The sequence below is a fragment of the Triticum aestivum genome, chromosome 7A (genome assembly GCF_018294505.1).
Source record: "Triticum aestivum cultivar Chinese Spring chromosome 7A, IWGSC CS RefSeq v2.1, whole genome shotgun sequence".
In the NCBI taxonomy this organism is placed as follows: domain Eukaryota; kingdom Viridiplantae; phylum Streptophyta; class Magnoliopsida; order Poales; family Poaceae; genus Triticum; species Triticum aestivum.
Window position 1 is genome coordinate 2,971,111 of NC_057812.1, and position 25,031 is coordinate 2,996,141.

The 25,031-nt window shown below is 48.1% G+C and overlaps 1 protein-coding gene, 1 long non-coding RNA gene and 1 pseudogene across 2 annotated transcripts; 1 reads left to right on the forward strand and 2 right to left on the reverse strand.

The window, feature by feature from the left end:
* Positions 1–7,040: 7,040 nt before the first annotated feature.
* On the reverse strand, positions 7,041–10,400 carry LOC123148367 (disease resistance protein Pik-2-like). The gene is made up of 3 exons (XM_044567759.1): positions 9,704–10,400; positions 9,227–9,620; positions 7,041–8,724 (listed from the first exon to the last, which is right to left on the reverse strand). Exons 1-3 carry the CDS (start codon positions 10,305–10,307, stop codon positions 7,164–7,166), a joined length of 2,559 nt encoding a protein of 852 aa, XP_044423694.1. The 5' UTR covers positions 10,308–10,400; the 3' UTR covers positions 7,041–7,163.
* Positions 10,401–17,696: 7,296 nt separating this feature from the next.
* Positions 17,697–22,693, forward strand: LOC123150054 (disease resistance protein PIK5-NP-like; annotated as a pseudogene).
* Positions 22,694–23,215: 522 nt separating this feature from the next.
* Positions 23,216–24,581, reverse strand: LOC123148368 (uncharacterized). The gene is made up of 3 exons (XR_006473774.1): positions 24,463–24,581; positions 24,233–24,378; positions 23,216–23,792 (listed from the first exon to the last, which is right to left on the reverse strand). It is a non-coding gene; the product is annotated as an uncharacterized lncRNA (long non-coding RNA).
* Positions 24,582–25,031: the final 450 nt, after the last annotated feature.

The following is a 25,031-nucleotide window of genomic DNA, read 5'->3' on the forward strand; positions in this document are numbered from 1 at the left end:
GAGCATCATCACAATGAAACTCGTCTTCATCCGGTTCCTCCAACGCTCCCTCCCCTCTCCCGCTAGATAGCGGGCGTATCTAGATTCGGCCTCGGCCCTAGTGGTGTACCCTTTGTAACTGTTACCACTGAATCGGTGAACCTGTCTCCGACACTCCTCCCAGTCATTGTAGACTCCGGGAACCTTACCCTTGTACACGACATACCACGGCATCGCTATGCAGTAGCCAAACGAAACGTTAGTACCAATTCACAGACAATACATAAGCAACATATAAGTATGCAACAGAACGATTGGAAGAGAAAAGCAAAACATTAATAGCATCGATTACATCTAAGTTGAATGACTCTCGAAACCAAAGAGACATACTACAATTTCATTAAAGTTTAATTACAACATATGAGCCAATCGAAGTTTCAGAACTAGACACAGCATCACTGTTTTCGACTCGACTCAAAGGACCGGAGCGTGGATGAAGCCGCCGTCTATCGTGGGAGTCATGAAACAACGGGCGTTGTCAGCCTGCATTTGTAGGATTGTGTCGATGTCACTGTTGGCCGGTTGATTTCTGAGGTAGAACTGCCCCGAGGTACGAAGGACATCTTGATGGATGATTTCCGCAAACTCCGACTGGATGCGAAAGAATTCTTGTCTGATGTCCGCGTCCTGGATTACCGACACGCTCGCGGCCCAATCTTTGAGTCTACTCGGTAGCAGAAGTTGATGATGGTCCCGTACGATCGCCCGCATGTGATGGATGGCGTAGTAGGCACCCTTCTGACCGCCAGTTGGCTGCTTGACGCAGCAGAACGTCGTATTGTGGGAGAAGACGTGCTTGCCGTACTTACGAATAGGCCTGGTGAAGGTGCCTCCAGATTTGACGTAGCCGGGGAGAACATCATCAAGAACCTTCTTGACATTTGTGTAGTCTACGTTCGACTGACGGTCCGGGTCGAAATATGTGGCCATGGAATATTTGGGGCTTAGGAGGATGAGCGTGCAACGTGTGTCACTGCAGAAAACACGGAATGTTAAAATAAAAACGATCGAAATCTAAGAATTCATATGTTACGGGGCGGTTGAGGGGAGGACTTACTCGGGAAAGTAAGGCACGAGGAAGTTATCCTTATCTTGGTTTGCTAGAATGACGCCTTCGAGGTAAGAACTCGCGACTTGCCGGTCCCCAGCGCTGTCCAAGATCTTGGCACGCATGTAGAAGGGGTCGACTATCACGATGTCCGGGGTCTTGTCGCGAATGATCCGCATCTTCATACTCAACGAAAATAGCCGAACGAAGGTGTAGTGCAGTGGATGAAGTTTCAACATAGAGTGGATGTCATCAAACCCCAGGACGATCGTACCCCCGATGGAGTTATCCACAAAGCCCTTGCCCTCTGGCACCTTGGCCGCGAAAACCGGGTATGCCACATCCTTCTCTCTGAGACGCCGCTTCTCCAAAGAAAGAACACTGTCATGCAGACTCCGCATAGCACCGGTTGCAGCATCGAGCATATTTCTCCGTAGCATCGGCCTACCTGCCACATGCACCCTCCTCGAGATATCCTCAGGTGCAGGTGGCCCGTCCTGAGCACGGATCGTACTCGGTGCCAGCTGGCCCGCACCCTTGTTAGTCTTTCTTTTGCGTGCCTTCTTCTTCTCCTGTAATGGGACCGAGTTCTGCTCACGGACCGCCTTCTGGAGTGTGTTGGGGCTGATAATATTTCGCTCCTCGCCTATCTGAGGCTCGGTGAAGTCGGCAGCTGGAGGCGTCTCCTGAGAGCTGAACGCTAGACGACGCCTGTTGCAACTTGGCTTCTCCGCGGTACCAGCTAGATCACGCACGTTTTTTGTTGGGTTGGGTTCTTGAGAAGGAGGCCCCATGAAGTCGCCACCGTACCCATGATCGGCAAAGTACTGATCGACGTTGGCAAATGTATCGTCGTCGTCGTCATTCTGATCCTGTGCCATATGCATGTTTGGATCCAGCGTCGTCTGCTCCGGCATCTTCCTCATCATCATGTCCTGCATCTTCTACATGATGACTGTGTACAGCATCACCGTCGTGATCATCTCCTGGGGATTCTTCGTCTTCTCGCCCGCCCGAGCCGCGGTGGTTGTCTTGCTGCCCTTCCTCATTTCTTGCCCGGCCCCCATGAACGACTTCGTAGTCATCTTCATCACCTTGCCACCGATAGCCATCCATGAAACCACGCAAGAGCAGGTGGTCCCGCACCTGCCCGGATTCCGGGTCCGCAATAAGGCTCTTCAGCTTGCATCTTCGACACGGACATCTTATCTCCGTATCGTTCTTTTGAAGCATCTCGGCCTTCGCGGACCTCAAAAACCTATTCACGATGCCTTCGGTCATCATGCGGACCATGGTCGCCTGCGGGGTAGAGCAAAACGATATTTTAGAACCAAGAAAAAATTTGGCATGACTTCCCCTAAAAATAGGACCAAAAAGAATGCTTAATGCCAAAATTCTCGCCGAAACAGAAATGAATCAACATTCCGGCAAAATAGTGGCAACTATCGCATTTCAAATACCGGTACACCTCCAAACACAAACACATATGCAACAGCATGAACATACGTACATAGATCTAACTAGGCCATAAAAAGTGCATATGTGCACATTGTTGTAGGGAGAAATACATAAATATAGCTTCCCCCATTACTTACCTATCAAAACAAGGTAATTTAACCACTTAAATTGAATGAATCTATGGTGGAAATGAGGTGAAAAAGAGGAGGCACCCGAGACAAGGAGGGGGTGGAGAGAATGAAGTGGGGAGAAAGTGAGTGTGGGTAGGAGAGGCTCCCCAAAATATCTTGTTGCTGCCCACTTACTAATGGCGCACCAACTCCAAATGCGCCATTAGTAATCCAGGTTACTAATGGCGCACCTTCTGGTGGTGCGCCATTAGTAGTTTTGCAAAAAAAAATTTTACTAATGGCGCACTATCACACAGTGCGCCATTACTAGTTTCAACTAGTAATGACGCACGGTGGAACAGCGCGCCATTAGTAGTTTTGCAAAAAAGGGAATAAAAAATATAATAAAAAAAACAACATTAGTGGCGCACTCCCCGACCGGTGCGCCATTACTAGTTACAACTAGTAATGGCGCACCCACTCTGGATGCGCCATTAGTATGTTCGGACAGGCGCACTAGTTCCAAAAAAAAAAATTTGATACTAATGGCGCACCCTGGGCAAGGTGCGCCATTAGTAGTTTCAACTCTACTGGCGCACCAGATTGTGGTGCGCCATTAGTATATACTAATGGCGCACCCCTTGTCAGGTGTGCCATTACTGTCAATTCCATCTATAGCCCTTTTTCTAGTAGTGCGCCCGCTAAGAAGAATGTCCCTCGTGTCCCGATCCTTAATAAAAAGATCAAAAGGATGAAATTCACAAAGCACATTATTATCACGTGTGAGTTTAGGAACTGAGAGAAGATTACGTGTCACAGATGGAACTCGAAGAACATTGCGAAGCTGAAGACTCCTATTGGAATGTCTAGTGAGAAGAGATGCTTGACCAATATGAGAGATGTGCATACCTGCTCCATTGGCGGTGTGGATCTTGTCGGAGCCATGATAGGGTTCACGAGTGTGAAGCTTCCCCATCTCGCTGGTCAGATGCTCTGTCGCCCCAGAGTCCATGTACCAGTGTGGATCGATGGAGTAGGACTGAGTGTGTCCCTGTTGCTTCTGCGGCGCCGGACGATCAGCCATGGCGACCTGACGGGCATTGTTGCGTGTATCCTTGCCGTCATTGCCAAGACCAAGGAAACTCCGCTGGAAGCGCTTGTGACACTTGGAGGCCCAGTGCCCATCGTGGCCACAAAGCTGACACACACGCGGACCGCCAGCCCCCGGTAATGTCGCAGTAGGAGGGGGGGCCGAGGCGGGCGGTGGTGGCAGCCCCAAGGGAGCCCGGGATGAGGAAGGGCGGCCACCCTTGGTGACGGCGTTGGCCGAGAGGGAGCCATTGCCCCTGGAGCGGCGCGTCTCGACCCTTTGCTCAGTGAGAAGGAGGCGGGAGAAAACCTCGTGTGCCAGCATGGGTGTCGAGTTGCCCCGCTCGTTGATGATCTCGACTAAGGCATCATACTCCTCATCAAGACCATTGACAATGAACGAGTTGAACTCGGAGTCGGTGAGAGGCTGTCCAATGGAGGCCAACGTGTCGGCGAGGCCCTTCACCTTGTTGTAGAACTCAGTGGCAGTGGAGTCCAGCTTCTGACACTCGCCAAGCTGATGACGGAGTGCAGAGACACGGGCCTGAGACTGCGCCGCGAAATTGCGCTCAAGGATGGTCCAGGCCTCATGAGACGTCTTCGCGAAAACAACAAGCCCGTCGACAGCGGACGAGAGCGACCCCTGGATGGAGGAGAGGTTCGCCTGGTCCTGCCCCGTCCAGACGCGATGAGCCGGATTGTAGACCGGACCGTGCACGCTGTCCACCAGTGCGGAGGGGGGGGCAGGGAAGAGATCCGTCGACGTAGCCGAGCAGGTAGTGGCTCCCCAAGAGCGGGAGAACCTGCGCACGCCAGAAGATGTAGTTGTCGGCGGAGAGCTTGATGGTGATGAGATGACCGAAGTGAAACGGCGGCGGTGGTGACGATCCCATCGAGGGGGCTGCCTGAGGTGCAAGCACCATGGAGGTAGCCGGAGTCACCGAAGTCGGTGCGGGGGTAGGCAGCACCGCAGCCGGGGCGGACGCCACAAAACCCGCAGCCGGGGCGGACGCCGCAAACCCCGCTATCGGGGCAGTGGTGGGCGCGGCCGGCAGGAGAGGCGAGCCAACGCCCGCGGGATCGGTGGCGGACGGCGGCGCCACGGTGCAGACCGCGAGATCGCGCCCGAGCGAGGGCGCCGGCGGTGTCAAGTAGACGGAGCCAATGCTCCGGGTCCCGAGCGGGGCCGAGACAGGGACGGCGTCCAGCGGGAGGTTCAGCAGGGCCGCAAGGGAGGCCGGGAGGAGTCCCGCGGCGGTGGAACCAGCCGTGGCGGCGCCCGACATGGCGGCGGCGACGCGATCGATGGCGCGGCGGCGGCGGGTATTAGGGTTTGGTAGCGGAAGCGATCGTAACCTAGCATGATACCATGTAAGACAATAGGTTTTAGGATAACCAGCACAACCCTCTAGGGGTGGCTTGCCTTATATATATAATGTGTGTGTTACAATAGGTACACCATATGTACACAAATATAGAAGCTATACAAAGTCTAACAGAGACCCACTTCGCCGCCGACCTCAGGAGGCTCCTAACCGGGTCCTCCAATCTTGCTGCTGTAGGCGGAGGAGGTGCCTCCGCGCCGGCCGCGCTCGCCAAAATGCCCGCCGTGCGGCGGCGCAAGCCCTCTACGCGAGTGTGCTGGGCGAGCTTAACGCTCCCGTCAGGACTGCTGGGGAAGTGGGACGCCGCTGCCGCTGAAACCGGCGAGGGGAAGGAGGAGGAAGCTTTGATGCTGAAAGCCTCGTGTGGTTCTGTACCTATGCTGCTTACAGAATAATGAATATGCTGCCGGCGGATTCTGCAATGGTTACGGATAAAGGGAAGGAAGCTATGGGGAGCCTAAAGTGAATTAGCGAGGAGGAGATTAGATTGCCTAAAGTTCCCTAGGTACTATGAATTAACGAACCACTGCGCACGTTTTTGTTACTTATATTCAGTAGATTTCAGAAGCATCCTGAACAAATAGCAAGAGTCAATTCTCTGTATAAATGTTTATCCTTACTCCTGCTAGGGAACACGTACGTGACTTTGGGGCAGATCAAATGGCCATGAGGCGGCGTGCGCTCTCGATAAGATCAAGTGTATTTGAGATGCACGGTGCTGCTGAACTCGATACACCTTGTACGCATTTGAGTTGAGAGAAACCCTTATGGGGAAATATGGTCAAGACTCTAAGTTGGTGTATGACCTTCCTGATCAGGTACAGACAGTTTCAATGTCCTCTTATAATTAATGTTAGCTGAAGAGTTATTTGGTTTTGTTGAACATCCCAAATTGTGTTTGATTTGTCATGTGCTGGTTCTGTATATAAATTATTATTCGGACAAGGTTAATTCCGGAACTCTTAGAACTACGGCATTCAGCAACTCTGTCAGTCCTTTACTGCATTATATAAATTCCTACATGTTGAACTTTGAAATCTTACCATCAAGTAACGTGCAGGCTGCCTGAGCTTTGCTCTCTGCGGTATGATCTCACCATTCCATTCGCCCGGTATCTTGCCATGAATGGCATAAGTGCACTGAGGAGGTACCAGATAGCAAAACTATACAGGAGAGATATAACCCATCAAAGGGAAGATACCGAGAATTCTACCACTGTGACTTTGACATTGCTGGAGTATATGTGCCAATGGAATTCTGACAGAATTGCTGGATAGGCTAGATATTGGCACGTATGATAAAACTAAATCACAGAAAGTTGCTTGATGTCATGCACTCATGCTGGAGTTCTGCGGTGAGCCTCCTGAGAAGTTCAGAACGGTCTGCTCAAGCATCGACAAGCTTGACAAACTGACATTAGAAGAGGTGAAGTAAGAACTGGTATGCATGCAGTGGTAGTAACTACTCTATTTCTTGGCTGCACATCATATTGACACTTTGCATCATTCTTTCGCTCTGTTGGCCAAGATGACTAGATGAGGTGCCCTGTTTTCTCCCCCCTGCTCATGGTTTGTTCTTCAGATTAGGATCCTTTTCTGTGATAAATGACTCTGTAGGATCTACTCTCCTGACCTCTCTGTAACCTTACATTTTGGATGTATACAGCCAATTGTCAAAAACTGTCACTGGTAGTATTAAACTTATATGCATTCGAGAATTCCTATGATAAAATGCATGACTTTGTTGCCAATGTCCAAACACAAAAAATGGCTGTTTCCAAACACGAAACATGACGTAGTTTGCTACAGTATGGTCGCAAAGAAGAAATCTTCGAGCATTGATATAGAAAACAGGGGTTTCTTCTTTGCTTCACTAAGACAATCAAACACCTACAAAATTGGAGTTCCAAAATGCTGCATGCATTTGAAGGCAATCCACCTCCCTAAAACTCCAGCACTTTGGGCAACAGACCTACATACACCAACTGAACCATGTGACTACTATTTAGTTAAATATAAGGTACAGAAATCTCAATCAAACACGTACTGTAGGATATATGTACGAAGGTGGATTGATTGTAAGAGTCTGTAGACCACAGCTGCAGAGGTACTCGATGGCGGAGCGTAATTGTGTGAAGGTCTGACCGCCCTCCCGTTTACTGAGCTTGTAAATGGCAAGCTTCCTTAGCCCAGTCAGCTGATGAAGGCTTGCTACAGCTGATGAGTCCTCATCGATCTCAATCCCTGATAGTATACAAAGTGCTTTCATCGGCTCCTTATTCTTCTCGTGTGGTAACTTCAATGCCTTCCTTGTGTTTTTGTTCCCTCCAAGCATGCTACGTAGCTGTTTGAGCTGTCCAAAACCCTTGGGCAGCACCTCGACATTTGTCTCCCTTATATCAAGAGTTTCTAGATACTGGAGCTTCTCAATCTTTGGGGGAATCTCAGAAACCTCTGTTCGTCGGAGGCTCAAATACTTCAGTACAAGCATTTTACATATGTCAATTAGATGTTTATTTGTAAGACCCTTCCAACCCTCAAGATCCAGCACTTGTATTATTCCATTGTTGAACGACTTGAAAGGGAGTCGTCGGTTCTGGCTTCCAAACACTGTCAGTGACCGCACTTGAGACAAGTTCATGCCTTTTGTTGAATTCCCATGCTTGGAACCACTGCTTTGCATGGAAAGTCGACGGACTTTGTTGCTAGGAGTTGGCATCAGCCAATGTCCACCAACAACAGTAATAAAATTCTCTTCGCTTGACTTGGACACGATATATTCAAGGATCATGTCATGAACTTTAAATGATTTGACCTTTCCATTGCTGCTGTGATCCACAGGACGTATTATCTTCCTTCTTACAAGATGATTGAAGTATGTTTCTGCGACTTCCTCTGCACTCAGCCCTTCCTTCTCAGAAACAAAACATTCTGATATCCACCTCCGGGTCAGACGCTTCTTACTAATTTTTGAGCCCTTGGGGAATATGCTCAAGTACAATGAGCAGGTCTTGAGATCTGCTGGCAAATCATTGTAGCAATAATCAAGTATCCTTGTGACCCCCTCCAATGTAAGGGGAGCCACCTGCTCCGGAAATAATGACTTGCAAACTTTACTCCAATGATCACTCTTTTTTTTGGGGTTGCAGGCAACAAGGCCAGCCATGGTGACTATGGCCAATGGCAGCCCCCCACAGTATTTCCATATATCCTCATGGACCTCTTCTTTCTCCCCAACCTTCCTGCTTTGTGGATTAGAAAAACTAGGAACATCCGCTGAAGGCAAATGATCAGTTCCATCTCCTTTGGAGGACCCAGTACCAACAACTTGAGATCTTGTGTCCATTCTTTCACCTTCTTTCCTGCTTGGGGAGTCAGAAATACTCTGATGAAATAGGCTTTTGGAGTCGGCGTCACTGAGAACATGAACTGTATGGACATAATCAGTTCCATCTCTTTCTGAGCACGCTGCACCAACAGCTTGAAATCTTGTAGTTACTATTACTCTACTACCATTTGTATTATCATGTGGTAACCAATTTCTAATGGTCTCCCATGTTTCTACGGACCATATATCATCAATCAACAGGAGATACCTGCCAAGAAAAAGGTAACAAAGTACAAGTGAGATGAAATGTGCTAGCTTATTTAAATTCATGCCACTGGAAAAAAAGAAATCCTCTGAACAGTCCAAGAGTAACCCCATAAGTATTCATATTTTTTGCTTCTAGATTGTAGGTCCAGTTTTAGTACGTTTTAGAAAATTTTACTTATATATATATATTTATAGTCGTACAAAATTTTCTATTTGTAACTAGTTGGAGGTCAGTTATTAAATTTGCACAAATATTCCTTGTGCAACTTCTTTGTTGAAACTTCCATGTGCAACTTTAACTATTAATCTTTTGGTCTTTAATTATCAAGGCTCCACTAGCTACATTTTTCAGTGACCATTGTACAAACTTCAGAATGAAATTGCTGTGGTAAACAACACAATTTTATCACCGGTTTACTACAATTCAGACACTTGATGCATATATGCACAGTCGTTACTACACGTAATTTAGAAAAAAAACAAAAGAAATGATTTTTAGGTACCTCCTTCCAAGAAGGCGTTTCTTGAGTTCTTCGATAAGTTGGTCACGATTCATTGTTTCTATCTTACTCTGCATGCTGCCATCATTGCTTTGCGGCATGTGACCAGAGAGCAGTGGCACAACTTGCTTCACTGAGCTTTTCATGTCTACCAGTAGGTTTTTCTTCTTCAACTTCCCTATGTTGTTGCCCTCCTGCCCCTCCTCCTTTGGCTTAATTTGACTGTTTGCTGGTTTGATTTGCCCAAGAACATCCCGGAGGATTTCATCTTCATCGAAGTTCTGAGACACCGTGACTGACGCCCGGCAATCAAATTCATTCCTGAAATCTCGGTACAGTGCCATGGCAATGGTGGTCTTTCCCACACCACCAAATCCAATCAAGGACACAACGGCTACTCCCTCTGTTCCATAATATAAGAACGTTTTTCAATCTAAAACAGTTTGAAAAACATTCTTATATTATGGGACGGAGGGAATAGATGAGAGCCTTTATCATGTTTGGTTAGCCAACCTCGGAGCTTCTCCATGTCCATCTTCACTCCCACGGGGTCCTCTGTGCGGATGAGCTGACGGCTCGCTGGCAAATGCTCAGCAATGCCATACGTAATAGCATGGGTTGCTCCGGCTTGGGAGCTTGTTCTTGTGTTTGGGTTGTCCACTCCATATCTGTTGCGCCGCTCAGCAATGTATTGTGCTCGGACCTTGAGCTCGGCAATCTTGGAAGCAATGTCGCGGCGAGGCCTGAATGTCCACACCTCGTAGACTGCCATCACCAGGAAGGAACATCTTACCTCGCTGAGGGAGTCCCGAGGGAGGCGATGAGCAAAGTCATCGATGCAGTCTTCCATGTCATATGCCATGTCACGGATCTGCTTCATCCAGTTCTTGAGCCGGCGATCGTGGTTGTCCAGGGCAGAGCCGAGGTCGCCAAGAAAAGCCTGCATGCTGGCGAGCTCATCACTGATGTATTGGATGTCACCGCGGACGCCACGGATCAGAGTGTACTCTTGGGCAAGGAGGCTGCCCAACTTGCCTAGGAGAGACCTCATGGTGGCTTCTGAAGCACCCACTACAAACTCCATCTCCTTCTTTTGTGTGCTCTTCACTACCACAATCTGTCGCCTCCTGTTGCAAGTCCAAAGACAGTTCACCTCCACTGCTATCTCAGCAGTTGTTGATCTATTAAAGGAAAAATATCGTAAAGGACGTCATCAGTGGTGGTGACAAAATAATCTTGAAAAAGGCTAGACCTAGATATATAGGCAGAACATGAAACAATGTACCTATCTATCTATTATATATTAAAAGAACAATGCGAAGGTAAATAAAGAAAATTCTACAATAAAACAAACACATCCGGCTGTTAATTTGTCAAACTAAGGAAAGACGACCGTCAGATGTTCATAATCAGAGATAGCCACACTGCGGACATCACATGAAGCTCAGCCCGGTTTTCTCTTCGGAAAGGGGATGACCCCGGCCTCTGCATCATATGATGCACACAACCATAAAATTGGGAGAGAATTTCAATTCTCCCGGCCTTTGAACCAACTAGAGATGCATACAGCCATTTTATTATGAGCACTTGGATTATCTTGATGTGTAGTCTCACCACTCATCAAGCCTGATCCTCAAGAATATTTTTGATGAGTATCAAGATTTTTATCTTAATGGGTGGTCTCAGCATGCACCAAGCTTGGTCCTCAATAAAATGGGAGAACCCCCCCTCCCCCCGCGTGCATCAGCCGTCACTTCTGGGAACTGAACCCGGGTGGTCAGGCACTCAGGCTGCACAACTGCATGCCCAAGGCACTGAGCCAATGCTCTATTTGCAAAAGCTCAGTCCCGTGTAGCTCACGATCCAGCGCCCCTTAGTCGCGTGCTAAACTTTGCTGAACCTGAATCTGTCTAGTCGTCCTACTCTCGCCTCTCTCTAGGCCATCCCCACTACTCCTGGCGTCTCACCTAGCCATCCATTGGCATCGCCGTCCGCCCTGTGTTGGTGGGAAGGGCGATAACTGACAGCAAGGGCGTTGAGAAGAGGCCCTGCAGTCGTCACTTGGCTGCAATGGTGTGGGAAGTGGGAAGTACCATAGTGCAATCTACAGGCTGAATATAATGAAAATTGAGATAGTTTCCATGTATGTGAAAGCAAGAAAGGTCTTCATATTCCAACCAATATATTCAGTTTGCAGTTCTTCATAATGTACACATGACTGAATGAACCTTACCCAATATCACTTTGTAAAGATGAGTTGAGGATATAATAATCTCTTTTTTTTGCTTAGTAGTTGTTATCATCGAATTTATTCTGTTAATTGCCTTGTTTGTATACTGATCAACCAGGTTGTCCCAACTGCAGTGCAATTCTATCACCTATAAAGGTTGTTCACACCCATGATGCCTATGCCATGAATTCTAAGGGATCTCTTACTATCAATAGTTGTTTGATACTGGCCCACATGCATTAAAGGTGCTAATATACAACTACTACATTTTCTATTTGTTATACCGAAAAAGGCTTTCACCCAGCTTTATATATAAAGCAATACGACCGAACCGATTCAAAGTGACGAGGGAACCCTCTTACAAAGCAGATCATCAAAGATAAACATACAAATAGGAGTAGCCACACCCCACCAAGAAGCACTCCAGACTGCTGACTAGACCAGGAACCGCACGCCTCCAGAAGAAACCACCGGACATCCATTGAAATGCACACACCAAGTTGTCGCTAGAGAGAGCCCCCTGCCCTCTCACTCCGGGCCGTGGAGTGCCGATCCTGCCAGCAGACACCAAGGACCGAGAACGATGCCAATGAAGTCATGTATAAAAGATAGGATGCAGCGAGACCACCCCACCACTAGAGGCGAAGGAACTTCTAGCCGGGATCCAAGCTTGCCCACCGATGACGACGTGCCACGAAAGGATAGAACCTGAGCTCCACGACGACACCCCCAGGGGGTGACGACGCAATGCGCCGCTTCCGTCGAGACCGAAGGAACGGTCTAAAATTTTCACCTGGAGCCCTGGTGCAGGAAAAAGGGATCTCGACGACGCCCCCAAGAGGGACACGACACCCACAGGCATCATTTCGCCGGCGCCGAAGCGCTGAGCTTTCACCCGAAGCCTCACCCACGCCACATCGAGGTGTCATAGTCAACAAGCCCGCCAACACCAAATCAAGCCTCCACATCGCGATCAGATGTCACTGCCGAAGCACCGCCATCATCAGGATCACCCGCCGCCCCACTCCACGCCATCCACACAGCCATAGAGAGAAGCCACCACCATTGCAACGCCGCCTGCCGCAAAGCCAAACGTGCAGTCCACCTTCCAGGGCTGCCACCCTGGCATCCAAGTGCTCGCATCCTTGCACCACCATCAGCAGCACGCCGGCAAGGGAATCAACCACCAGACGGTGATGGAAATACACCTCTTTCACATCAAGAGGGCCACCGGTTACCCCACACCATGCCACGCCAAGCCCCCAAATCGAACTTGCCAGAGCCAAGGGCCAGCCACCAGCCAGCCCACGCAGCGGGGCACTGGCATGCACCACCGGCCGCTCCAGACAACCACCTTGGGTGCTCTGCAGAAAGGCAGGAGCAACCATGGCTGAGCAGCGGGTCTGCATCGGAAGGCAGCAGAGTGCCAGCACGCACTAGATCCGGTACGAGGGCTACCCGACGTAGCCGCCAGCCACCGGAGGAGCAGCATCCGGGAGGGATACCGCCAGCGGCGTACCCAGAGCAGGGGGTTTGGCAGGCGCCGCCGCACGCCGGCAGCAGCACCCCGCGAACCGGGATGAGGTGCGACGAGGATGCGGGCAAGCCGGATCCCGCCGGCGGCGGCGTAGGATGGACGCCGGGACGCGAGCCGCGACCGAGGGGAAAGGGAGCAGGCGCTGGGCCTAGGCGAGGCGCGAGCACCCGCCGCCGCCGATAACCACCAGGGACATTGCCCTGGCGGCGGGGGGGGGGGGGGTGGCGAAGGGTGGCTAGCCGAGCGGCGACGCGGTCGCCGCTCGAGTCACCCGCGGGGCGACGCGGGGGCACCTAGGGTGGGAGGAGGGCCTCTAATTTCAACATACTCTATCTGTTATATGCGTTCATGCCCAGTAAAACATTGCAGTTTGTTGTTTCCTATTAGTTGAAGATAATATTAACGTCATAATGCCGTTACCAACAAAGTTAGCTATGTTCATCCAGTTAATGTTAGATGTGCAATGATAAATTTGTCGAATTACATTTTGGTTTCTACTTTGTTTACTCAGCCTCTAGCATAAAAGAACGACAACTTTATAAGAAACACGAAGAATTGTTTTGTTAAATGGATGCGAATAAAAATCCTTTTGCATGTCCACAAAATAAATCTGTAAGGAGGAAAATTCCAGAATGGTATCCTTGATTTCCCATCCATTGCGTGTCTTCATTATTACATTTGCTTGGTATGAAATGTGTGATTTCAGGGATGTCCTTTTCCCTCGATTTTTTAATTCTAATTTTGTACTGCCCATTTAGATTGGTATACAGTGATTAACCATAAACTCCCTACATAATCTCTATACCTATGCTTAATTTAACTTCATCTTAACCGAGACACCTGACAGATTGTTTCCTTAGTTATGGCCATTTTATAGGTATAGATGAGATTGTGGACTGGCTGTTATTCATTGACGATTGTTTCCTATGAAATAAAAGAGGATGCACCGCAGATTTGGTCATATGTATATCATACTCTTGATCATATAGAGTTATGGTGTATAATTTCAACATACATATATCATCGGTTATACTTGGTAATGATGGTCTCAAGGGTCTCATCCAGGAGGACAAGAAAATAGGCATCCAAATTCTCAAATAGAATTTGACCATTGCCCATTACCAATCTCAGATTTACTTTTTGTATCAGTTATGTTGTTTATATCTCTTTCTTTTGTGTGCATGTTTCCATTTCTTATCCAGTTGAGGCCATGCACTTGTGCATTGACATGGATTTTGTTGAAGAAGAGTCCTGCAGATTATTGCCTAGCTAGCGTGCATATGTGTCATGCACTTATGCAGTAGCATCTTTTCTTAGATGAATTTTGAAAAATATTATCATAGGCAATGGTACCAAAGGGATGGTTCGTGCCTTATAGATACAATCTAGCAATTACAGTAATGCTTTATGAACAGTTGCCCTTGTGTGTTATGTTGTTTTCACATACCCTTTCCTTCATCCCATTAAATTAACAACGTGTGTAATAAATCATATTGAAGTTAGCAGGTGATGCTGCTGAATTATGCTAAATTAGCTAATCGTTTCCTGATTTGTAGGTTCCTTGAAAAAAGGTAAGGTTTTTCTACTCTCAGTGAGATAGTATGCCCCATTACAAGCTATCTGTGTACTATCTTAGATAAGTACTTCAGTTATATATATGTCCGTTAATGTACCTGCACATATAGCTCAACAGTGTGTTGCATATACCCACTATTTTCAGACCCGTTAAGACTTGGGCGAGGGGCAAAAGATGGACTTTCCAGTTACTTGGATATGGTGTATTTGTCCCAGTTAGCTGCTTTTTATGATTACTTGGCCGTATGCATCGTTCTGATGCAGAGGCCGGGGAAGCCCCCTTTTCAAAAAAAAAAAATCGAGGCTGCTGGCAAAAATAGAAAAATCCTGTCATCTCACATGAGGCTAACACTGTTATATCATGGAATTCTTTGCTATATCAACTTTTTTTAATCTCGGCATATCCACACTTATTGGTTATTAAAAAAATGTGTAGAGTGGAATGGCTCTTGATGACAATTAATCAACGTTAATAAGGTGTGTTCATGTTCCTCCTATTGTTGTGGAGTGGTGGTTCTGACTTCTGATATGTGGATGGTTGCAGGGAAATAAGAAATAGACAGATGGAAATATCGCAATTGGTACTCTCCTTGTGGTGGAAATTTACTCACTGATAGATGATAGATGCTAGATAACATGTCCTTTTTTAGGCATCCAGTACATCTTCTAAGTTTTGAAATTAATGCATTTAAAAAAAGTTTTGAAATTAATGTTGAGGAAATTCTAGATATTACACAGTTTCTAGTTTTCTTGGCAACTTGGCCAGCAAACAAAAGGCTACATATGTTCCTGATTAATTCAATCTCTCTCCCCTCAAAAAATAAAATACAGAGAGAAACAAGAAGGGACAGGAGCAGATATGGGCACCTGCGATGCTGGTCACCAAGTAAGCTTTAGCAGTCAGTTGCCTGGATGGCCGCGGAGTAGGATTTAGCAGCCTGTGGTCAGGATGGCCGCCGTTGAAGGCGTCAGAGGCAGAGATCTATGGACAACGCGGTGGCTCCGGGGCGGAGGATATAGCAGACAGATGGAAGGACGGGGAACCGAGGATGGTGGTGGACACAAGTAAAGTTGGCGAGCTGCTGCTTTGCTTGCTGCATGAAGTTGAACTTTGGTCGTCTGAGAAGGAAGGAAAGCATCTGGTAGCATTCTTGGAGAGTATGTCGCTCCAACGACACAAAGCAAAAAGGAAACAGCGGCGTGTTTTTGAGTTATTCGAGGAAACGTGTGCAGGGTACAACTATCATTTTTCAATAGCATCATTTGGTCATTATTTATCAGGCAACACATTTCTTTCTAGATGATGGAAGACACAAATCCCCTCACCTCTGTGAGTTTGTACCAAATTAAGAATGAGAACGCTCAGAAGGATAGCATTCTCCTATTTGACGAGGGAAGGAGGGCTCTTTCAAATCAAAAGAAAATGAAGAAAAGGAAGGGTGATTCTTTTGGAAAAGAACCAAGTAGCTTTGCTGGTTTTCCAAGTAAGATCGAGAAGGCCGACCCCTGCGTCGCCTCCCGGAGCCAGGCGACCGGGGCTCCCCTTCCCTCCTCCTCCCAGAGTCTCCCCCACCTCCTAATCCCCTCCCGCCGCCGCTGGCGTAGGCCACCGGGCCTTGCTAGCGTGGTGCCGGCAGAGGCGACCTCCCCTCCATCCTCCACCCCACCCCCGCCCGCGCGGCGCTACATCTCAGGTGACGGCGGCTTACGGTAGTGCACCCAGGCCGGCGGCAGCGCGTCTTCGCGGGCGGCGCAGCTTCGGGTGGCGAGGTGACAGTGGTGTGGCTGCTTGGCTGCAGGGCGGCACGATGGCTGGAGGCGGCGCCCTTCTGGCCCAGATTTCGGCCCTTTTGGGCCCATCTGGATCTGGGTGCGCCTGGCGTGGGCTTTCCGGCATCGTCTCCAACGGACGGATGTGTGGCTCGGGCTGGGGATGGCAAGAGCTTCACGAGCCTGTTTCGGGCTTGACCGGGCGGGGGTGCCTGGTTTGCTCCTGAGTTGCGCCCGGTCGGTTACCGCCGAGGGTGGTGGAGGTTGTCCCCCCCCCCCCCCCCGCATGGCTGTTGTCCCTGCCGCTCCTCGTTTCCGGCTGCTTCCTCTTGATCCCGCCGGTCTCGCTTCGCTTGCCACTGTGAGACTGCAATGGTGACTGCAAGACCGTGGTGGTGCATATTGGTGGACGACAAGTATGGTGGAGCGCAATGGATCGTCCGGGGTAATGGGTGATTGCCGGTTGGGAGAAATCCTTGTCGGTTTGTCCGGCACCGACACGGTGACGCCCGTGGGCGCCGCCGTGCCTTCTTAAAGGGTGTCGGATATACCCCTTCCCCCACGGCCCTTCGCGTACCGGGGGAAACCCTAGGACATGTCTGGGTAGCAGCGTCGTTGTCGTCGTGTTCCTTTTTCAAGGTGTTGCTTGGCATGCGGCGTTCCAGAGTGCTAGGAGCATGGTGGAATTCTCCGGCGGGCGTAGCGGTTGCGAGTCATCTTCGTTTTCGTTGATCCGCCGTTGTCGGCATTTTTTCCTTTTGTATTTTCTCTTTCATTTCTTTTGGGCGTGCTTGTACTGCTTCCGCCCCAGCATCTATGGTTGGTTGTATCGGTGTTGTTGCTTTGTATCAATGTTTTAAATAGCAGGCTATGGAAAATAGCGGCAAGCCTCCAAATCAGCTATAGCGGGTTAAAGCGGACTATAGCGGGCTATTTGTGAAGGCGACCATTTAGCGGCACCCTGCCGAAAAGGCTATAGTGGACTATAGCGGAGCTATAGCCGGCTATTTAAAACTATGCTTTTATACAAAGCGGGGGGAAACCCCTTTCTTGGCAAGTAAGATCGAGCATCCACCTCAGCCTGGACGTGACGAGCGGTCTTCGCGGCCTGCTCGTGACCCGCGAAGGATAGGACCGTACGGTCTCGGCCCGCTAAAAAAATCGGCCGGTCCGGGCTGTGGAATTAGGCCCGATAAGCATCCGGCCCGGTCCTGTTTTGGCTCGGTCCGCTCGGTCGGACCGAAACTCTTTTTTTTGTTTTCATTTTCTGAATAGTATGTATAAGGCCCAGCCCATCCTAGCCTCTAGGGTCGAGTTTTTGACCTAGCACGCACGCACTAACGCATTACACATCAGGGGACGGTTCGCTCAAAGAAAAAAGACATGCACGTACGCACCAGCGCCGCCGCCGCCGCCGTCCAGCGCATAGCTCCTCGCCGACACGGCCACCGGCCTCCCCGCAACTAAGCACCATGTCCAGCAGCTCCGCCATCATGAGATCTCCTTCCCCACCCAACGAATCGGCCGGATTCGCTCGACAGCCGTCGCCATCATCCTCCTTCCCCGACTCCGGCCGCCGTCCTTCGTCGTCGATTGTGTCGCCTTCGCTGCTTCTTCCCAGGCCTCCCCGACGCCTCCATTGAGTTTAGGTGAGCCACCACCCCTTCCCCTCTGCTCCCCCTTCTGATTAGAGCCCCGAGCCGTCTCTCTCGCTGGCGCCATGGTCACCACCTCGCCGCCGATGGCAGTTGCTCGGTCCGTCGGTCTAGACCGAGCTTTTGGGTGTCCGGTCCGGTGCTGGAAAAGGGGACCGCGACGTGCTTCGGTCCGGTCCGGGTCGGTCCGCCGCCGGCCGGTCCGAACGTCGGCTCGGTCAGGGACCGGACCGGCCCGGACCGTGTCCACCCTGACATCCACCTGCCGACCGGCACTCTATTCTTGGAGTATGCTCCTGCTAAGGAGAAAAGAATAGTCTTGTTCCTTTTACTCAAGGAAATGAAAGCATCATGTTCCTTGTCCTTGCTTTTTCAAAAGGAAAAGGAAAAGAAGAAGAAGATGTTAAGCAACCACCCCTGCTGGTTTGTCAGTTTGGTGCTAAATCCTAAATGTTTAAGATAGCACGTGGCACTATATATAACGACCATTCTTCTCTGTCCGCTTTCAAGACAAAGAACCCTTTTATCTCATGGCTGGAGTCCATCTCCACGTTCCACGCAGATAGACACAATTCTCGCAAGGGCGGCCGCCGGACCAGCGCCGGCTCCCGATCTTAGACACACACACACACACACACAGCAGGCCAAGAAGGAGCCGTAGCTAGGCCCGTTCCTTCAGCTCCAGTGCATACTGCCTAGCTGAGCCATGGAGGGAGCTCCCGTGACCGCAGCCACGGGGGCCTTGGGGCCCGTCGTAGCCAAGCTGGGTGCTCTGCTGGGCGGCGACTACAAACTTCGGCACCGGACTCGCAAGGACGTCAAGTTCATCAAATCCAAGCTCAAGTCTGTGCACTCCATCCTTTGGGCGGTATGGGAGAAGGAGATTCTTGATGCGGAATCCAAGGTCCTGAAGAAGGAAGCGCTGGATCTCGCCGATGATATACAAGACGCCATCGACGACTTCATCCTCACCATGGAGCCCAGCCGCAGAAATAAGCACCTGATGGTACAGATCAAGATCAAAGCAAGCCCCTTCCAAGATTTCAGGAGAACAGTAGACGAGGTGTCAGGCCAGTGCCGCAGAAAGTGGAAGTGGGAGAAGAACAAGTCTGCTCAACCCATCTCCAGCTTATTCTCAAGAAAGAACGCCACATACAGAGCCCCCAGCAAACAGCCTCCTCCTCGAGCTCCATTTGTCCGCAAGGATGCGTCAGAGATCATTGGTATGGACGGATGGAGGGATGACCTCATCAAATACCTGCTAGGAGTAGACGAGATCAGAATGGTGCAGCCTCATCTCAAAATGGCATCCATTGTTGGGATGGCCGGTGTGGGGAAAACAACCCTTGCCAGCCTTGTGTATGAGCATGAGGACATTCAAAATCATTTCGAGTCCCGGGCTTTTGTGTCCGTCACTCCAGCTCCTAATATGAAGGAGGTTCTCACAAGTATCCTCCACCAACTAGGAGCTGAACCACTTGCTGGCGCCCAAGCAAGGACAGAGGAAGATATAATCCACGCCATATCAAATTTCCTAGAGGACAAAAGGTGCGCAAATTTATAAAAGGTCTTCAATTTAGTTAATGTTTTTTGAAATGTCCTATGAGGGCCAGGATTTCCAATTTCTGTTTAAGAAAAGGTGATTTGAAAAACTAATTCGGTCAAGTTCTTTGAACTTTGAACAAAATCTAATAAAAAATCTGTGGATTTTGGCAAATAAGAAGTCGAATTCTATATGAAGCCGGCCATGTAACAATAGAATTTGAGAATAAAAAATACTGTTCCATCTATATTTCCTTCAAATTTTCACTCCAGGTAGTTATCAATCTGATGTAATTAAAGATCCGAACTCTAGGCTCACAGACAAAAATTAAATACGATGCAGCAGTAACTATTTTAACTTTTTGGCACATTTTCTGTTTGAGATATAGTCAGATAACCAAATCTCACGTTCATTCACTTATGATTAAGTATAGATTTTTAGACTCATTTTTAATATCTAGGGATACATTTACAAAAAAGTTAGAATATTCAAGTTAATTTGATAAAATAATTGAAAAACTATTATTTCTATATATTATTAGAAAAGGAAGAAAATAACAGCTTAGATGAAGCAAAGAAAAGGCTTCAGATTTATTATACACAAGCATTGGGTAAAATAATCCTAATTTAGAAGCAGAAAGCCGGAATAGGAAGAACAACAACTCATCAACATAAGTAGATATTTTATTTTGACCTTCTTAAAAATAACTTCAGCTTGGTGTATTCCAGCTACAAGATAATGTATAAGCACATGAAAATAGGGTGAGGGCTTTTGGAGGCCGAGCTCCACGGAGCTCATTTTGAAAATACAAATTTCCACTTCATAAAAAAAATTGAAATTTTTTGTATACACTTTCAGACATGTGTATTGCGGGCTAAGAGATATGTCCCTTTTGAGAAGTTGGAATGTGTGCGGGTGTTGGATCTTCAATATCACCACCATCAGCTTGAATTCAAAAAGCCTGGTTGGAAATATTTTGAATTCGAGGCCCTTGGAAATCAACATGTGAAGGATATATGTGGTGGACTGCTCCGTGTGAGGCACCTATTCGGCTTAGAAGGGACAGGAATCAGTGATACCACCGGAAATAGCGAGGCTGCAGCATCTGGAGACTTTTCAGGTAAGATTCACATGGATCACAGAGTTACCTTGTGAGATTGGGGACCTGCAGCAATTGAAGACTCTGGACGTGAGTCACAACCTTAAGCTGGCAGAGCTGCCAAGGGAGATAGGGGATCTGCAGCATTTAGAGACTCTGGACCTGGGCTTTAGCACCAGGATCAAGGAGCTGCCACATGAGATCGGGAACCTCCAGAATTTGGAGAATCTGAACCTGCAGTACACCAAGCTCAGAGAGCTGCCTCCGGAGATTGGGAAGTTGCAGCATTTGAAAGCACTGGAGGTGGGTTCGGCATGGATCACAAGGTTACCCAGTGAAATCGGGGACCTGCAGCATTTAGAGTCCTTGGGCCTGAGTGGCAACTTTGGTCTCACACAGCTGCCTCGTGAGATGGGGAAACTGCAGAATTTGAAGCGGCTGCTCTTGGATGATACACGGGTGGCGAAGATACCAAGGGAAATCGAAGGGCTGAAGAAGCTGAAGATTTTGAAATTAGACGATACCATCGTTGCACTGGCACTGCCCTGGGAAGCTAGCCAGTTCTCAAAGTTGGAGGGAGTGCCCGAGTGCGTCCGCCAAGCCTGGAACAAGAGTGATCTTGTGTCTGAGTTAGCCGGGGAGATCTTGTCCTTTCGACTGGTTAATCGGGCCCCTGATTTTTCCGAAAAGCGGGTTAATCGGGCCACTGATAGCGGGGGCCTAATCGTTGGCAGAAAACACATTGGAATTCCACGGTGGATCAAGGATCACTTCAATGACCTTGCCTACCTGGATATCAGGATTCGCAAACTGGAGGAGCGGGATCTCGAGATTCTGCAGGAGATGCCTTGGCTGGATTATCTCACGCTAAGGTTTGAAGCCATCCCAAGAGAGCCGATAGCCATCAACGGTGAAGCGATACCTTCCTGGGGTATCTCCGCTTGGAGTTCCCGTTCTACGGTGGCCCACCTCCACCTGCAAATAAGGACCCTCAACTGGGTATCAAACACCTCCGGTGCCTCTAGTGGGTCGAATTTAGATGCAACGAGGAATGGTATGGAGGAGCAGCGGAGGGCAGCCCGTGCATGAGCGCCATGATTGACGTGGTGAGGAAAGAAGCCCAGGAGCATCGCAACCAGATCATTTTTCATGTCTCTGGCCGCAAGGGTGAGATCTTTCCTGAGAACGAGAGGTTGGTAGGGCAGGTTTCCCTGTTCGGCAGCAGTGGGATGAAGCGTAAGGAGAAGAAGGGCGCACAGGATGTTTCTGGCAGCAGCAGTGCGGGACGGGCGCTGACATCAAGGAGGAGCAGGAGGAGGAGGAGATCCTGGAAGCAGCAGCAGCGGTGCGACCGAGCAAGGTAATCCTGTCCTCAAGACTTGCTCCAAACTCGTAATCAATCCGCTTGTTGGATCTTTTTTTTTCTTTCTTTTACCAACAACAGACGGAGCACTACACTAATACATTTCTTTCTTAATTTGCAGGTTAATTAATCACTGAAGGTTATTTCATCATCGCAATCGTCTTCAAACTATATACATACATACATACATATATATGGCGGCTATTCTTCTTTCTTCCTCCCTTGAAAAGCTTTCTTGTATCCCCGGCCCGGCATGCAAATGGTTGATTTGACCGACCACACCAGGAGGAAAATGTCGTGGCAACGTAACAGGAGGATAGCCACAAGATAAATTGGACGCCTTCTTTGCCCGTCCAATTTATATTATCTGTCTGTAATATTGCCTCCCAGTGTTACTTCTTCTTATTTCTTTCCAAGTAAGCATGCAGTGAGTACAGTTGCACCGTGGACCGTGGAAACTTAATAATAATCCAAGGAGGCAGGGAGGAACCCAACACACTTTGCTACTTTTATCACACTCTCTCGTCCCATAATATTAGAGTGTTTTTTACACTAGTGTTGTGCAAACAATGCTCTTATATTATTATGTGGCGGAGGGAGTAGTAGAGTAGGTTCTATTATTATGTTGTAATAAAAATTAAATAAGTGTGACCGTTTGTTTGTCTGTTACTAGTCAAAATCGGAGGTTATTTTATAGACGACTGATATATCCTCAAACAAACACTACATTATACTACTTCGTCTCATAATGTAAGACGTTTTTTGTACGGCGGGGATAGTATTTGGTAGGTACTCTCTCCGTCCCATAATATAAGGGGTATAAGCGTAAGCAGGTGAAATTCCGCATACATATTATACATCTCTCTTCTTTTTCCCATTTCCTACTTCAAGTTAACAACTCCACAGACTAACATGGATCATTCTAGGCAGGTCCAACAGAAATGTTAAGAAGAATCTTACACTTTTTATCACACGGGTAAAAGCAAGTCACATCAACAACCTGGTAACCCAGATTATTACAGCACAACAACACGGCAAAAGTTAACTGATATCTTTTACTAAAAGGAACCAACACACAAAAGGAAGGGAAGGCTCCCCCCCCCCCTCCCTCGCGCGGATTAAGAAAATAAATTTTCTCTGGGTCACCATCTCTCCAATCAAAGGGGACCCCAAATAATATCAGCAACACAACACAGAATAAAAAAAATTGCATTTGATCAACTAGCATAAACAACAAACTAATTCAGAAACCCTTGTAGTTACATTCTCATTCTCATTCTTCTCCCAGTGATTTTCCACCAGATGAATGACCAGAACCAAAAAAAAAAAGGCTCCAACTTAATGACGCCAGCTCAAAAATGGGACGCACGCTCTCAGCTCGCTCCAAGGCTAACTAAAACCCTGGTAAAACCAAGAGGTCGGCTATCCCCTTCGTCAAACTCGCAACCTTTTGTAGCAGTGCCAGCTGGTTGTTGCGCATCTTCTCATCTTCCTGTCCAATGGGCCATCAGTAATTAAATGGCCAAGGTTCAATTCCTCCGGGATTGCCCTCTGCATAGTTCTTCTATTTTTCCAGAGAGAGCAGTCTACGTGGATAATTTTGCCAAACTGCTCTCTCATGTTAGGAGCACTTCTTCTGGATTTCAGGAGTTTGGCGGTGGCTCTAAAAACAGCAGAGGCTCCAACACCACGACCGAGCCACCCAGCCAAGAAGAATGATTTAGCTTTGTTATGTGACTCTAAACTCAACATAAGATCAAGCAGCTTTCTGGGGGCTTCATCAAAACAGTGTACCCTCTGAAGTAACGGACAGTTGTTAGATATGACTTCTTCTGTACATATATTGCTACCATATTTTCAATAGCTACAATTTTTGACATGAATAAATTGGGACAGTGAATGATGCAGTGTCTATTATAAGGTGAGTTTAGTAAAGATGCATCCAGTCCATAAGTTTAAATAGAAAATGAACCCTGAGAATGGGTTGGCTGTAGTTTTATTGTACCGAGAGAAAATACCGTGGAGAAAACAGAAAGGAAATAGAGACAAGAAAATAGGGCACAGCAAAGGCCCTTGGCTATCAGTTTTTTGTGCGTGTGTGATTTAATGTGATCGATCCTGAGGTCAAAATCCCAACATGGGCCAGGAAACTCGTGGAAGGAAGGATGTCATTTGCACTATGGTTAATTAACTGATACCGGATTAAAAAGAGGTCCAGCAAGGAGAGAGGTACTAACCAACATATATGTAACAGCCATTTTGATCTTCTTGAAAGGAATTAGTAGCAGCTACTGCTGCTAGTACCAGCAGCAGAAAAAAATCATGACGGCCGGGCACATCTCCTGCAGAAGAAATTACTCTCCTCACCACAAATGTAGCTGATCTGACATTGCTCCCGGAAAACAGAAGCAATTTCATTATGTATGCCTATGCACATAGAGGAATGTGTGGTGAAGAGATGCGTCACCTTGTAGATATCCCCTTGTTGGATGGAAAATGGAATTCGAAGATGATTTGACTCACGCCGGTGGCAGCAGAGCTCAGCTCTCAGGAGACGAAAGCAATGCCATGGTAGATAGATGGGCGGAATGGCCAATGGTGCTGCTGAGAGCTAACTGCATTGCTATCCTTTCACCAAAGTAAAGTGTCCCTCCCTGCATGGTTCCTTGCTTGCAAACATTGCCGTTGCACTGCCCGCCTTTTCTTTTCCCTTCTTCCTTGCTTCTTTTGCTTTACAAAGTATGTATAGATCGATGCAAAAAAGAACTGCTAGTAGTAACTTGAAACATATTGTTCTGATTCCTACTGTTAGCAAAAGGATTGGTTGAATTAGCCGTAGCCAGTAAAACTAAGGCGAAGTTTGGAGTGAAATTTATTTCTCTGAGGTAAATAAATCTATTCAGGTAATTAATGATATAGAAGCTGGTACGTATACTTTTCTAATTAGCCTTTGACTGGGGAATGAAAGCCAGTAATTTTCTATTCTAAGGATTTTCGGGAGCTGCTCTCATCTCAGGTTGAGTATGGGGTTGATTA